The 16,340-nt window shown below is 48.0% G+C and overlaps 1 protein-coding gene across 1 annotated transcript in view; it reads left to right on the forward strand.

The window, feature by feature from the left end:
* Positions 1-16,340, forward strand: part of duox (dual oxidase) — a 33,236-nt gene that overhangs the window by 8,977 nt on the left and 7,919 nt on the right. Inside the window, exons 5-24 of the mRNA XM_076268307.1 lie at positions 493-680; positions 1,283-1,484; positions 2,924-3,090; positions 3,659-3,719; positions 4,139-4,235; positions 4,647-4,737; positions 4,853-4,955; positions 5,637-5,809; positions 8,335-8,510; positions 8,654-8,772; positions 8,942-9,082; positions 9,253-9,366; positions 9,651-9,853; positions 10,493-10,678; positions 11,188-11,413; positions 11,814-11,907; positions 13,094-13,269; positions 13,431-13,503; positions 14,816-14,899; positions 15,809-16,008. Of these exons, the coding sequence (XP_076124422.1) occupies positions 493-680; positions 1,283-1,484; positions 2,924-3,090; positions 3,659-3,719; positions 4,139-4,235; positions 4,647-4,737; positions 4,853-4,955; positions 5,637-5,809; positions 8,335-8,510; positions 8,654-8,772; positions 8,942-9,082; positions 9,253-9,366; positions 9,651-9,853; positions 10,493-10,678; positions 11,188-11,413; positions 11,814-11,907; positions 13,094-13,269; positions 13,431-13,503; positions 14,816-14,899; positions 15,809-16,008 (2,874 nt within the window). The remainder of the gene's footprint in view (positions 1-492; positions 681-1,282; positions 1,485-2,923; positions 3,091-3,658; positions 3,720-4,138; positions 4,236-4,646; positions 4,738-4,852; positions 4,956-5,636; positions 5,810-8,334; positions 8,511-8,653; positions 8,773-8,941; positions 9,083-9,252; positions 9,367-9,650; positions 9,854-10,492; positions 10,679-11,187; positions 11,414-11,813; positions 11,908-13,093; positions 13,270-13,430; positions 13,504-14,815; positions 14,900-15,808; positions 16,009-16,340) is intronic.

Raw genomic sequence — 16,340 nt, forward strand, 5'->3', positions numbered from 1 at the left:
ATGGGAAACAGCTCAGAGCGAAACCAAAATGGGAACATGACCCAGATATTCAAAATGCTTTATTGGTGTGCATTTTGTATTTTTAAAAAAACTCCAAAATGTGTTTATTGAGACATCTATGTGATGACATCGTAAAAATGTGAAGTGATGCGTGCAGCCTCTGATTGGTGCTGACTATTGCCAAGCAGGAGCTGTGTGGTTTTGACCTTTGACCTGACGAAAAAATCCGATTTGTCATTTAGTTTGAAATGTGTAGTGTGTGTGACAGTGTTATAAGCAACACACACAAACATGCAGTGTGTGGGAGCATTTACTTTCCTTTGTACTCGCTCATCCACACAGGAACACATGACAACAGACAGGTAAACACCGGCAGACAGAGAGCTAACACAAACAAAAACAGGAAAGATAAACAAAATGACCAGAGCCCAGGCCGAGACTGACGTGTCCGATGTCCTGTTGCTCTGCTGGTGTGTCCTGTCGTCCCTCCAGGCTACCACGTGGTGTTCGAGGTCCTGGAGGCCCGGCAGCCTGGCTGTCCCCCTGAGTTCCTGGACATCCCTGTTCCCGAGGGAGACCCTGTGTTCCGCTGGAACGCCACCCCTGCCCCCCTGCTCCGCTTCCAGAGGGCCTCCTGGGACCACCACACGGGCAAGAGCCCCAACAACCCCCGCACACAGGTACACAACTGCCTGTTTGGGCAGCCGTGGCCTACTGGTTAGCACTTCGGACCTCTAACCGGAGGGTTGCCGGTTCAATCCCGACCAGTAGGCACGGCTGAAGTGCCCTTGAGCAAGGCACCTAACCCCTCACTGCTCCCCGAGCACCGCTGTTGATGCAGGCAGCTCACTGCGCCGGGATTAGTGTGTGCTTCACCTCACTGTGTGTACACTGTGTGCTGTGTGTGTTTCACTAATTCACGGATTGGGATAAATGCAGAGACCAAATTTCCCTCACGGGATCAAAAGAGTATATATACTTATATACTTATACTTAACTACCCAACAACCCCTGCGCGCAGGTACACAACTACCCAACACACAACACACAGCTACCCAACACACAACACACCCAGGTACACAACTGCCCCCAATATCCAACTTCCAACTACCCAGGACCCAACACATACTGTAACTACCCTGCATCTAATACCCTGCATCCAACAACTGTGTGTGTGTTTGTGTGTGTGTGTGTGTGTCTGTGTGTGTGTGTGTGTGTGTGTTTGTGTGTGCGTGTGTGTGCTTGTGTGTGCGTGTACGTGTGTGTGTGTGTGTGTGTGTAGGTGAACCATGTGTCCTCGTGGATCGATGGCAGCTCCGTGTACGGCTCGTCCAGCTCTGGGGTCGACGCGCTTCGTAGCTTCTCGTTGGGCCAGCTGGCGACTGGCTCCAAGTGGAACCTTCCGAAGAAGGGTGGAGGAGGGAACCTGATGTGGAGTGCACCCAACCCTAGCACCCGTGAGACCGGCCCCGCGGGTCTCTATGGTAACGTATGATGCAGCAGGAGCGTGATGTTCTGGTCCCAAGTCAGGCTGATGTACCGAAGACATTTAGACAGTTTGAATTATTAGCACAAACCAAAGCACAGATGTGTTACATTACATGTGTCTTTCAGAGATAAGATATCTACTGTACATGTTGCTGAAATCATGACACTTGTCAGAAAGTGTGCAATGTGTGTTGTAGGTGTTGCATGTTGTTTTAACAGACTTAGAGCCGAACCGCCAACAGTTTGATTGGTCATCCTTTTGTCCATTCCCTGATTGATGAAGGCCTAGGTTTAGAGTGGAGGCCTGATATGCCCCATAGAGTTAAAGTGGAGGCCTGATATGACCCATAGGGTTAGAGTGGAGGCCTGATATGCCCCATAGGGTTAGAGTGGAGGCCTGCGCCATATTGTATTGTCCATGATATGCCACATAATGCTGCTGTGTACCATTCATGAATAAATGAAATAAATCATATCATCGTGAGTAAATTAAAAATAATACAATATGAAATATCATGATCTAGTTTCCATATCACTCACCTGTTGTGTACTGTGATGGTGTTTGATGTGTTATAGCTGGCAGATTGTGGCGATGTTTGATATGTTATAGCTGGTGGACTTAACTAGTGTTTGTTTCTTCACCTCCGTAGTTATACAGAGTAAAACTGGCATGTTCAGCTGTGTAGTGCCTGTGAAGTGTCGAGTAATTATTGTCTTATTGTAATCCCACCATTATGTGGACTGCTGTGGTCAGTACAGCTGCTCTTTATCCAGCAGTGTGTGTGTGTGTGTGGGTGGGTGGGTCTGTGTGTGTGTTAATCCCCTGTGGCCAGGCATTGCCTAACTTCACTTCAGGAGAATCTAAGCCATCTTCACAGGTCAGATGTCCAGTGACAGCGCTTCACAATCCACAAATCCTGTTTGCCACCTTCAGAATGCAGATGTGTTGTTGGCCCTGTTCAGCAGGTGCTGACACTGAAGGTCCTAGAACCAGTGGGCAGGACGATGGCAGCTTCTAGAACCCGGCTCTATTAGCCCTTTTCCACCGACAGAGAACCAGCTCCGTTCCGGTAGAAACGTTTGGAGCATTTCCACCAAAAAATAAATCTGTCTGGAACCTGAAAAGTTGGTTCGGAGGCGAAGCTGGAGTCAAAACATAGTCATTCTACAGTTAAGACTAGTAGTCTGCTCCCCACTTGGCGGAACGTAATGCAACACCCTCTGTTGATGAGGCATCCTTGGTTCTATTCAGAACTGGTGGAGATGTGGACCGGTTCAATAGATAGCACCAGGGTTATAAGTATTCTGAACAGAACGGGTTCTAGAACCCCTTATCTGTTGGCCAAAAATGAGTGCTGTTGTCTGCGCCAGTCAAAAGGTATTACTTTTTAGCATTTGTGTGTGTGTGTGTGTGTGTCTGTGTGTGTGTATGCAGTGCTGGGGAATAGCTGGGCAAATGAGAATGTGTTTACTCTGGCGGAGGGTGTGGTGTGGTTCCGTTACCATAACTACCTGGCGACCAAGCTGCATGTGGCCCATCCAGACTGGTCTGACGAACAGCTGTTCCAGGGGGCCAGGAAGAAGCTCATCGCTACACTGCAAGTGAGTGTGTGCATGTGTGTGTATGTGTGTGTGTGTGTGTGTGTGTGTACAGTAGGTGTAAGTCAGGCCTTACTGTAACTGCATGCTGCATGATGGGTTTCTCAGCAACAGACCACGACTCTGCAAGAGGGTTTGTGTGTGTGTGTAAGTGTGAAAGTGTGTGTGTGTGTGTGTGAAAAAGAGAGTATGAAAGTGTGTGTGTGAGTGTGAGACAGTGTGTGAGACCATGTGAGATTGTGAGTTAGACTGTGTATGTGTGTGTGAGTGTATGTGTGTGTGTGTGTGTCTATCACCTGTGCTCACCTTGCAGTAGCCATGTTCTGTAGTGATGTAAGTTCTCCTGCTTCAGTGACTCATTTAACTGCTGTGGCCAGTTTCAGGCATAAACACCACCTATGTGGAGAATCAGTGGAGCTGGTGTGTGTGTGTGTGTGTGTGTGTGTCTGTGTCTGTGTGTGTTTGAATGTTTGGCCTTCATGGTCATAACTGGTCATCACGGTTCCTCTTTGGTCAGAGTATTGTAGCTCATACCCCTGTAACTGTTGATCTGTTCCTCCTCTCTGCTCAGAGTATTGCCTTGTATGAATGGCTGCCCAGCTACCTGGGGGACCCTCTGCCTCCTTACCCAGGTAATATAACTATGTGTGTGTGTGTTTGGGTGTGTGTGTACCGTATGTGTGTCTGTGTGTGTTTGCATGCATGTGTGAGTGTGTGTGTACATACATGTGCATGTGCATGTGTGTGTGTGTGTGTGTGTATGCGTGCGTACATGTGTGCGGGCGTGTGTGTTTTTGTGTGCGTGTCTGTTTTGAGAGTGTGAGAAAAGGAGAGACGGCTATGCGCTACTAACCACAGTAGCATGCCAGGGGCAGCTGAGGTTGCTTTTGTGGGTAGCTGAGAGCCCTTGATGCTCTGAGGTGCGTCAGCAGGGTGTGTGTGAGTGTGTGTGTGTTCCCCCTTGTAAGTGTGTTAAACACTTTCTCACTGAGTCTGTGTTAATCTGTTGCATGTGTTAATCTCCCTGTCTGTTTTGATTTTTGCCCCTCAGGTTATCAGAAATATGTGGATCCTGGAATCTCCCCTGAGTTTGCTGTTGCAGCCATCCGGTTTGGCCTGACTCTGGTGCCCTCTGGTGTTTATATGAGGTATTGAAGTGTTGCCAGAGATTTGTCTTTTCTGTGTATGACCATCCTCACCCGTTAATCAAAGTCTCCTGTCAATCAAACAGCAGTTTTGTGCCTCTCTCTGTCTCTCTCCGTCTCTCTCTCTCTCTTTCTCTCAATCTATCGGTCTCTCCCTCTCTCACACACTCTCTGCCTTCCCTGTTGTGTGGCTGATGCATTCCTATTAATGCAATATCTCTAATATTCTTGCACAATATTTCCTTTGAGAATAGAGAAAGGGTAATCAATGGCCTGACATACGACATATCAGGACTATTGTTGCCACATATTGCATATCAGGCCTAATGTTGGCACATGCTGCATATTGCATATCAGGCCTATTGTTGGCACATGCTGCATATTGCATCTGCTGTCCGTTTTGTGTGGCTATAGGAACCGTAGCTGCCACTATAGAGCGGTTGTCAACGATGACGGCACCACATCTCCAGCCATGCGCTTGTGCAACAGCTTCTGGAACCGACACGTAAGTCTAGTCATCCAGCACTTCCTGGCTGTTAGTCTGGTTAGAGTTGAGATTGACCGTGTCCTGTTGTCACTCTGATCAGAGTGTGTATGCCTGTGTTGCTGCTGTGTTGTAGAACCCCAATCTGCAGACCGCTGCGAATGTGGACGAACTGATTCTGGGCATGGCGTCTCAGATTGCTGAGAGAGAGGACAACGTCATCGTGGAGGACCTCAGAGGTCTGTTTGCCCCCTTCTCTAACCCTAACCCTGAGTCCAGATCTGTTTGCCCCCTTCTCTAATCCTAACCCTGAGTCCAGATCTGTTTGCCCCCTTCTCTAACCCTAACCCTGAGTCCAGATCTGTTTGCCCCCTCCTATAACCCAAACCCTGAGTCCAGATCTGTTTGACCCCTCCTATAACCCAAATCCTGAGTCCAGATCTGTTTGCCCCCCCCCCCCCTTATAACCCAAACCCTGAGTCCTGATCTGTTTGCCCCCCCCCCCCCCATAACCCAAACCCTGAGTCCAGATCCCCCCCCCCATAACCCAAACCCTGAGTCCTGTTCTGTTTGCGCCCCCCCCCCCCTATAACCCAAACCCTGAGTCCTGTTCTGTTTGCCGCCCCCCCCCCCCCCTATAACCCAAACCCTGAGTCCAGATCTGTTTGCCCCCCCCCCCCATAACCCAAACCCTGAGTCCTGTTCTGTCCAGCACACGGCCTCCTGAGAGCCACAGGCTGCTGCACTTACCCACGGCCTCCTGACAGCCACAGGCTGCTGCACTTACCCAAAGCTCTCTCTTATTTAAATTACCTAATGCGTCATCTCGTCCTCTCCTCTTTTCCTCATCTTCTCTCCTTTCCTCTTCTCCTCTCTCCTCTCCTCTTCTCTTCTCTCCACCTTCTCTCCTCTGTGGTCAGATTACATGTACGGTCCATTGCGTTTCTCCCGCTCGGATGCGGTTGCCATGACGATCCAGCGAGGCCGGGACTTTGGCCTGCCCAGTTACACCAGGGTCAGAGAGGCCCTCAACCTTCCACCACTGAACACCTGGGCAGACCTCAACCCTGAGCTCAACCAGTCCAATCCACAGGTAGAATCACACCTGCCTGTCATAGGCACACCTGGCTTAGTTCAGCCGCAGGTAGGGTCAAGGAGGCATCTAAACAGGCAAATTTGCAGGTGCGCTCACCACTGTGTGTGTGTATGTGCATGTGTGTGAGTGTGTGTTTGAGTGCATCTGTGTGTATGTGTGTGTGTGTGTGTGTGTGTTTGTGTGTGTGTGTGTGTGTGTGTGTGTGTGTGTGTGTGACTGTGTTTGAGTGCATCTGTGTGTATGTGTGTGTGTGTGTGTGTGTGTGTGTGTGTGTGTTTGTGTTGTGTTGTGTTGTGTTGTGTTGTGTTGTGTTGTGTTGTGTTGTGTTGTGTTGTGTTGTGTTGTGTTGTGTTGTGTTGTGTTGTGTTGTGCTGTGCTGTGCTGTGCTGTGCTGTGCTGAACTGTGTTGTGTTGTGCTGTGTCGTGTTGTGTTGTGCTGTGCTGTGCTGGGGCCTGTACTACGAAGCGGGGTTACTGGCTTATCTGGGTAACTTCGAGAGTAACTTGATCACGTGTGGCATAACTTCCCGATTAACCTGTACTACGAAAGGTGGATATGTTTTAACCTAAGTATGCTGCCATGGCAATTTACCCTGCATCTCAAACCTGCTCTGACCAGGTTATGTTCTTGGTTAACCCGAGGTTTCCGTTAACCACACCCTTTATAAGTACCACCCCTCCACTAACAATTCGAGACAGTCGGCGTACCTGGATGATCCATACGACATTGGAGCGCAAATCGTGAGGGGCTCTCTTCGCAGGGCGAGGGGTTTTAGAGACCGCCATATATAGACTATAGCCTATATATATATATACCCGGACGATATTCTCTATGAAGATATAGATTGTCAGCCGAAGGAATTCGTTATCTTTGTCAGATGATCTAGGCAGAAGTCTCTAATGTCACCCGTCATAGCAATACCCTTACGTGGACATTTATGTATTCAATCTAATCGGTGATGCTGAACATCTGAGCCAGAATACTGTATGTCCGAAAATAAATCTGACATATGCCTAGCCTACAGTATGCTGAACATCTGAGCAAGAATAGCCTAAAATAAATCGGACATAGCCTAGCCTACAGTAGTACACAATTTTAACAAACTTGTTGAATTGAATGTCATATTACACATATGCACATAAAGGCTACACATTTCCACAGCACCAGAATCCGACCGAATGCCTCCCTCAACCCCTTCCACAATCGGCCTTCCACTATTAATTGCGATGGCCAACTCCTCTGCTACTGTAAAACACTCCTTACAGTAGTGTTCAAAGACACATTTTTCTTGTTAGCTGTAAAACAGAGGCCAAGTGAAGGCTATAAGCATACTAGGCCTACATGTTTTCATAATTAAGAAATATTAATGCAAGCTATAACTATATAAACCTACTATTCTGAATAATGTGTTTGTGTTTTATTTTCACCTGCTGCCATGTGCGTTTGGCAATGGTGTTGCATCTGAAATGTTCACAGGAGCATACACTAAATCAGTCAATGGGGGCTACTTAAACATTCAATTATCCTATTACTGTAATCTATAGGCCCATTTCTAAATTGTGTTGCATCTGTTGGCATTTCTATGAACTCAAAATAGGCAATTAAATTGTTTAACTCATTTCAGACATTCCGCAAGCTATTAATCCTCCGTAACACATATTTGAAGAACATGTGGAAATAAAACTTTACAGGCATTTAGGCTACCCGATCTGCAATACGTTGCCAACAGCCTTGCCTTGCTTTGTTCACTGCCGACGTATTTGATTTTTGTCGTAGAGTGGGTTTTAATTCCTTATAACTTGGCATAATAATTGTGCATTCCTCATCCGTAAAATAAGGTGATCGCGTCATCATTGAAAGTGGTGACTTGCGCTGCAACCCGCCCCTTTTATGTGAACGCGCACAAACTCCAATTAGGTTAACCCCGGCTCAACAAATCAACTTCATAATCAGCGTCGTAGTACCAATTAACACCACTTAAGATAACCAGGTTTTGTCAACGCCGGTTTAACAAAGTAACCCTGGGTTACATCTGGGTAGGTTAAACTCCCTTCGTAGTACAGGCCCCTGAACTGTGCTGTGCTGTGCTGTGCTGAACTGAACTGTGTTGTGTTGTGTTGTGCTGTGCTGTGCTGTGCTGTGCTGTGCTGTGCTGTGCTGAACTGTGTTGTGTTGTGTTGTGCTGTGCTGAACTGTGTTGTGTTGTGCTGTGCTTTGCTGTGCTGAACTGTGTTGTGTTGTGTTGTGTTGTGTTGTGTTGTGTTGTGTTGTGCTGTGTTGTGTTGTGCTGTGCTGTGCTGTGCTGTGCTGTGCTGTGCTGTGCTGTGCTGAGCTGTGCTGTGCTGTGCTGTGCTGAACTGTGTTGTGTTGTGCTGTGTTGTGTTGTGCTGTGTTGTGTTGTGTTGTGTTGTGTTGTGTTGTGTTGTGTTGTGTTGTGTTGTGTTGTGTTGTGTTGTGTTGTGTTGTGTTGTGTTGAGCTGTGCTGTGCTGAACTGTGTTGTGTTGTGCTGTGTTGTGCCAGCTGTTTACGGAGCTGTCGGAGCTGTACGGGAATGACCTGTCCAGTCTGGAGCTGTTCCCCGGGGGCCTGCTGGAAGCGGTGGGTGGCCCTGGGCCTGTGTTCTCCACCCTCATCTCCGATCAGTTCCAGCGCATCCGGAACGGAGATCGGTTCTGGTTTGAGAACAGGCAGAATGGGTGAGAGTGGAGACCACAATGCAAATATTAGTCAATGGAGGAGGATGGTGCTTTATGATACCTCACAATGATCATGAGATAGGATTGTGGATTGTGGGTTGGATTGAGGATAAGCATAAAGATCGTGATTGTGTATTTCCCAGATTGTTCACGGAAGAGGAAATCTTATCTATCCGTAACACCACGTTCCATGATGTTATCGTCGCTGTTACAAGTGCAGAGCCTGAAGACATTCAGAGTGACGTGTTCTTCTGGAGAAATGGTAAGTACATACACACACACACACACACACACACACACACACTTGTACGTGTGGCATGCACGTCCTCCTCATAATTGATTTACCTTCTGTGAAATGAATGAGCTGATGGTCAAAGGGTTGGGCTGGGCCTGCTTGTAAATTGTGTGGGTGTGTGTGTGTGTGTGTCCAGGTGACCCTTGTCCTCAGCCCGAGCAGCTGAAAGCCTCAGGCCTGCCCCCCTGTACTCCTCCCTTCTCCATGGACTACTTTGACAGCGGCAGCAAAGCTGGCTTCGGCATCCTGGTCATCGTTCTCTTCCTCTTCCCTGTCGGTCAGTCCATCCAGCTCATCAAGAGGCACTTCCATTTCAGAGGAATGATAATTAATCCTGTGTTCATTATGAGTTCATTATGAGTTCATCATGAGCCAGCCAATCACAGGAACACTGTGAGGCATGTTATTGGTTCCTCAGAACTGTTCTCCTTCCCTGTCTGCACACAGTGAGCTTCCTGGTGGCCATTGGCGTGGCCTTCTTCAGGAAATACAGATTTAAGAAGTTCCAGAAGATGTCAAACTCGTCCAAAAAGGACAACAAGTCTTTCACTGGGATTACAGGTATGTTGGGTCGTAGTCCTAGAGACAAGACACCAGAAAGGGATTTGGGAAAGAAAGGGAAGATTTTTGGAAACAGAGTTGTGGAGATATCTCTGAACCAGATAGCCCAGAATATTTTATACATATTCAGAGCCATATACACACTGAATAACACACACCTTCCCTCCTTTCTCCCTCTCTCCATCTCTTCTCTCTCCTCTCTCCCTCTCTTCTCCCTCTCTCCATCTCTCCTCCCTCTCTCCATCTATCCTCCCTCTCTCCTCTCCTCCCCCTCTCTGCTCCAGCGGAGGAATGGCAGGGTCTGGACGAGGCATCCCAGAGTGTGTGTTTGGAGCTGGACGAGCAGCTGCGTCTGCAGGTGTGTGTGCCTGCGGGTGGTCTGCTGCGTTCCCTGAACCTGGGCGGCCAGAGTCCGCTGACCCTCCTGCTGTCCAGCGACCGCCAGCAGCGCACCCTCCTGCTCAAAGTGCCCAAAGAGTACGACCTGGTGAGTGGGCAGGCCACACCTCCTCCCGCGCCTCCTCAGTAGCTACAGGCAGTGCTCCAACTGCAGTCTACTACTCCTGTTCCTCCTGAGTGTTCCTCCTCCTCCTCCTCCTCTTCCTGATTGTTCCTCCTCCTACTCCTCTTCCTCCTGAATGTTCCTACGCCTCCTCCTCCTCCTCCTCCTCCTGAATGTTCCTACTCCTCCTCCTCCTCCTCCTCCTCCTGCTGCTGATTGTTCCTCCATCTCTTCCTGCTCCTCCTCCTCCTCTTCCTGATTGTTCCTCCATCTCCTCTTGCTGCTTCTCCTCGTCGTCCTCTTCCTGAGTGTTCCTGTTCCTCCTCTTCCTCCTGAGTGTTCCTACTCCTCTTGCTTCTCCTCCTCCTCTTCCTCCTCCTGCTGCTGATTGTTCATCCATCTCCTCCTACTGCTCCTCCTCCTCCTTTTCCTGATTGTTCCTCCTCCTTCTCCTCCATCATCTCCTCTTCTTCCTCCTCCTGCTGCTGATTGTTCATCCATCTCCTCCTACTGCTCCTCCTCCTCCTTCTCCTCTCTTCCTGATTGTTCCTCCCAAAGATTCTGGTTCCTCCTCCTCCTCCTCCTCCATCATCTCCTCCTCTTTCTCCTTCTGTGTGTTCTCAGGTGTTGCTGTTTGAGGATGAGGAGCGTCGGGCGGCGTTCCTGGGTCTCCTGCGTTCCTCCCTGGGGGAGCGGGAGCAGCACATCAGCATGAGGAGCATGAGGGAGAAGGACCTCCTCAGGGAGGCCGTCACCAGAGCGCAGAGGGCCCAGATAGTGGAGGTGTTCTTTAGACAAGCGTTCGCCAAGGTAACACACACACACACACACACACACGCGCGCACTCTCTCTCACACACACACACACACACACAAAGCGCAGAGGGCCCAGATAGTGGAGGTGTTCTTTAGACAAGCGTTCGCCAAGGTAAAACACACACACACACTCACACACACACACACACACACACACACACACAAAGCGCAGAGGGCCCAGATAGTGGAGGTGTTCTTAAGATAAGCGTTCGCCAAGATAACACACACACTCTCACACTCTCTCACACACACACAGAGCGCAGAGGGCCCAGATAGTGGAGGTGTTCTTTAGACAAGCGTTCGCCAAGGTAACACACACATTCTCACACACACACACACACAAAGCGCAGAGGGCCCAGATAGTGGAGGTGTTCTTTAGACAAGCATTTCCCAAGGTAACACACACACACACACACACACACACACACACACACACACACACACACACACAGTTGTTGCTCTTGCTCATCTGCCCTGCGTCTCCCTGGTCTGTCCTGCACTCAGGTGCTGGATATCGATAAGCGCGACGCGGGGGACCTAAGAGGCCTGTCCAGCAGCCAGACGCGAGAGGCGCTGCAGTGCGAGCTATCCGGGTCAGAGTTCGCTGCCGCTCTCGGGCTCAAGCCCAGCTCGCTCTTCGTCCAGTCCATGTTCACGCTGGCCGACAAGGATGGCAACGGATACCTGTCCATGCAGGAGTTCCTGGACGTCATTGCCATCTTCATGAAGGGTCAGTCCAGACAGAAACACACACACACACACACACACACACACCGCACACACCCTTCATCACAACACACTAACACACAACACAACATACACACACTAACTAACACACAACACACATTCCCTTTATCATAACACATTAACTAACACACAACACAACACACACACACACACACACACACACACACACCCTTCATCACAACACACTAACTAACACACACCACAGCTCTTTTCTATATGTTGAAGTTGTAATAGAAGCACTACATGTAATAATAGTTCATATTTGTATGCATTTATACGAGTTCACGCCAATGTATGTTTCTGAGCGCTAGGCTTTGCAGCCTGTGTATGAAGGAACAGGTGTGTATGAAGGTACAGGTGTGTGAATGTGGTGTGTGTTCCAGGTTCCCCAGAGGAGAAGTCCAGGCTGCTGTTTGCGATGCATGACATTGATGGAGACGGCTTTATGTCCAGAGAGGAGTTCTCCACATTACTCAGGTTTACTACCGCCACACCCTGCAGACCTGCAGAATATCAGCTTAGAGACACTTAGAGCACTTCCTTCTAATGCCCTACCTTCTACAGTATTTACTAAATCAGCACTTCCTTCTAGTGCACTCCCTTCTACAGTATTTTCTAAATCAGCACTTCCTTCTAATGCCCCTCCTTCTATAATTTCTAATTCAGCACTTCTTTCTAATGCCCCTCCTTCTACAATATTTTCTAATTCAGCACGTCCTTCTAATGCCCTTCCTTCTTAGTAAGTATAGGTAGAAGTATATTCTTTTGATCCTGTGAGGGATATTTGGTCTCTGCATATCACAGTGAGGTGAAGCACACACTAATCCTGACGCAGTGAGCTGCCTGCTACTGCGGCGCTCGGGGAGCAGTGAGGGGTTAAGTGCCCTGCTCAAGGGCACGTCAGCCGTTCCTACTGGTCGGGGTTCGAACCGGCAACCCTCCATTTACAAGTCCGAAGCCCTAACCAGTAGGTCACGGCTGCCCAAAAATTCCAGATTCCAAAAATAATTCTGTGGAAATGCATGGATTCCAGTTTCTTCCAGTAGCAGCAACTGGAATCCATGCATTTCCACTGAATTATTTTTGGAATCTGATCCCTTATCATACCTGTTCATTCGTACTCGTCGCTCGACTTCTCGTGACTTAACTTTGTGAAGATACTGTCTGTATAAATCATCTTGTAAGTAAACTACCAGTGCTTTTTCAAAGTTCTCAATGTCTCATTTTAAATGTCAGGTCCCTCGGAAGTCTACCAATGAAGTGTGGAGATACGTTGAGCCTCGTAAATGGTGTAAAACAGTGATTTATTTGCATGGCTAGGCCGATGCCCGAGGCACCCCCATTGAAAAAGCTGTTGGTAGCATTGGCTAACTAGCGCCAGATTTCGGAGTGCAGGGGACAAGCCGAGATGGGCTATGAGACATACGTTCACACTCGGTATCATGTTTCAACACACTTTAGGTCAATATCACACCGGAATTCTTTAATTTCTAATTCACTCCTTCCTTCTACAGTATTTTCCAATCCACTATTTCCTTCTACAGTACTTTCTCTCTAGTTTTTGCAGTTAGTCCCAGTGCATCTGCATCCTGACATCTGCATCCACACACACACACACACACACACACACTCCTACACTCCTAAGTATCTGTGTGCTCTTTAGGTCATTCATGGAGATCTCCAGTAGTTGTCTGTCTAAGAGTCAGGGACAGGAGGTGATTGAGGCCATGCTTAAGGCTGCGGGGTTCGACGCCAAAGAGCAGATCACCTGGGAGGACTTCCACCTTCTCCTCAAAGACCACGAGAACGAGCTCCAGTTCGCTCAGCTCAACATTAAAGGCACTGAGCTTTAGATTATTTTTCTGACAATAACACTTTGTGTTTACAGTGTGTAATTAACATGACTGCTATGTCAATAATGAGCTAACAATGTGAATTGTGTGTTAATAATGTGTTGTTAATAGTATTGTTATTATAATGCTTTTGTGGTATGACTACAGGGATGGAAATGGAGGGAAAGAACCGAATTAATCAGCAGCACAGAGTGTCTTTCATCACCAGACAGAAGAACCGGTATGTTTGCCTTCGCTCACAATCACCCCATGGGCCCTATCATGACATTCTAAAGCGCATCGTCACTCGTCAAAAGCTTATTCAAATTTAGTAGGATGTCCAGTCCACATTGGGAGGGGTTTCGTTATCAAACGTCGAGCGCATGGCGCAACAAGGTGTTCCTAGGTTTTTTAATCAGTCATATGGGTGTGTTTGGGGTGTAACATCATTTAAACCAATGAGAATGACATCTGTCATTCCCTTTAACGGCGCAAAGCGCAATATGTCAAATAAATGCATCGGTATTTTGGCATTCAACGGCGCATTTGAAGGAGGCTGCTTGCGAGACCGTATGGAATTGTCATTCCACTAAACCATGCTTTACTAAAACCTAGCATAGCCTTGACACATTTGCACTCATCTATTATTTGAACTCAATATTGGCAAAGTGAAACTAACTTCACCAAGGTGTCAGTCAACGACAAGACAGTTATATGCAGTTACTTTCACTATTGACTGACAATGGGTTACCATCGAAAACATAGGCTGAAAAAAGCAACACTTACCCAAATATTGCTCAAATGACTGAACAAAACAACATTTATCCTGCAGAGGAGTTGCTTATATCTCGTGACGTCTTCAGCTGTGCTCCATACGTGTCTCTGGCCTCTCCCATAATCACTTTTAACCGTCATTACCAATTTGCAAATGATAGTGAATAACTACTCATCATGAGATGTACAGTATTTCGTAATATCCTTATTCTAATTATGTTTCCCATTGTAATCGTGCAATTTGTAATGTTTTGCATGGACGTGCGCTGGTGTGCGTGGAGGATGGTGCGTGCACCTGCCAATATGACTGTTGACAATGCGCTCTTAAAATAACCTATCAACAACTCGCCATAGACTTCTGACCAGGTGTACAATAGTGATTTTTAGACAATGCGCCAGGCCCCTCCCTAGGTTGTTAATTGCCACACCCCTGGGCGCATTGCTTAAAAAATAAACGTGCAAAATACCGAATTAAACTTTGCGCGGGTGGAAAACGAGTTTTACGCCATGCACCAGTGTGCATAATACAGCCCCATGTGTTTTGGGGAAATTCTGTTCATAACCTGTAGATCAAAAGAAATGGTAAGAGTGAAAGCTGCAATACTATGAGTGTTCATTGTTTCATGTTGAAGCCCACCAGCAGAAGAAAACAAAGATTTCTTAAATGGTTCCACTGGCACACAAACACACACACACACACACACACACACACACACACACACACTCTTGCTCACAATACTATGAGTGTTCATTGTTTCATGTTGCTTTGTGCTTTGAAGCCCATCAGCAGAAGAAAACAAAGATTTCCTAAATGGTTCCACTGGCAGTGACGGTGCAGAGCTTCGCAGAAGGCACGGAAAAAGGTGGGGATCGGTCAGTTACATCAAAGCTGGTTAAAGGTGGGGATCGGTCAGTTTGATGTGTAAAGAGTGTGTGTGTTAGCTTTTCCCTCAGGTGTGTGTGTGTGTGTTACTCCTGGCCTGGTCGTGAGGCTCTCGTCTCTGTTGTGGTGAAACCTCCAGAATGCTGCTGTACTGGCTGAAGTAACCTACAGCGCCGCAGGCCTGTGCTGATGGTGTCATCAGTGCTGAGCTCGTTATTAGGCCCCCCCCCCTCCCCCTCCGCTGTGGCGTAACCAGCGCTGCGCTGATGTCCACTGTCGTGGTGGATTAGTGTGTTAGCGCTAGTGTTGTCATGGTGCTGTCATTGTGTTGTCATGCAGGGCTTCCTCTCGACCGCAGCCGGCTCAGGGCGCCATTAAAAGCTTTAACACACACAGGGGTTGAGATTTAACACACACAGGTGCAGTGAGAGCGGTAACACACACAGGTGCTGTGAGAGCGTGTGGCTGGGAGAGTGAGCTCATGTCTACAGGTGGAGATCTCCCTCTGTGGTTTAGAGCTGAGCTGGCCTTAACATCAGTTCCTGTACCACAGCTGCGTTACACCCAACTCCTGTACTGCCAGCACAGCAGCTTTGACATACACCACGCGTCTGGGGCTCTCAGGGGCTCTGTAAATCAGTACTAAACATCTTTCATTAGAACAAAACTTCCATTTTTCTTAAAGTTTGCTGTAATGTTTTGTCAAAGTACATTAATGTTACTGCACTGGTGTGTATGTGGGGTGAGGGTGTGTTTCCCTATCCTGTTGTTCGTGTGTGTGTGTTGTGTGGTTATAAATGCTCCTTTCGTTTTGACCCCCTATCTGCTGTTGTGCTTGTGTGTGTGTGTCTGTGTGGGTGTGGGTGTGTGTGTGGTGTGTAATTATAAGCGCTCTCGATGTGAACAGCAGGATGGGCCTGTCCAGTGCTAAGCTGTACGTGAAGCCGCAGAGAGAGCGCTACACCAGGAACCCTGTCCATCAGAAAGTCCAGCAGTTCAAACGCTTCGTGGAGAACTACCGGCGGCACATCGTCACGTTCTGTATCATCTACGGCATCAGTGCAGGAGTAGCTCTGGAAAGGTGCTACTGTGAGTTTACCGCCCCAAACGCAGAACACTGCCCTTGTAAGTCAGCATCCAAACACACACACACAGAGCCAGCACCACTGTCCAGGGGGATCTACTGTAGGAGTTAACCTCACCCTAAGACCTAACCCTGTATGGAGACATCACAACCCTCACCCTAACCCTGTATGGAGATATCACAACCTTCCATAGGCACCTGTGAGGTAACACTAACTCTAACCATAACCGCACTAACACAGCCATGGCAATCATTATGAGCAAATTAGCATAGCTAGCTGTTCTGTGATCAGTTATCTTTAGCACAGCTACAACAGAGCTAACTGGTCCGTCAATCA

This window comes from Alosa pseudoharengus, unplaced genomic scaffold, assembly GCF_046254945.1.
Source record: "Alosa pseudoharengus isolate Yale_2024_CS ecotype anadromous, Long Island Sound unplaced genomic scaffold, YU_APseudo_1.1 YU_APseudo_1.1_scf_10, whole genome shotgun sequence".
NCBI classification, from domain to species: Eukaryota; Metazoa; Chordata; class Actinopteri; order Clupeiformes; family Clupeidae; genus Alosa; species Alosa pseudoharengus.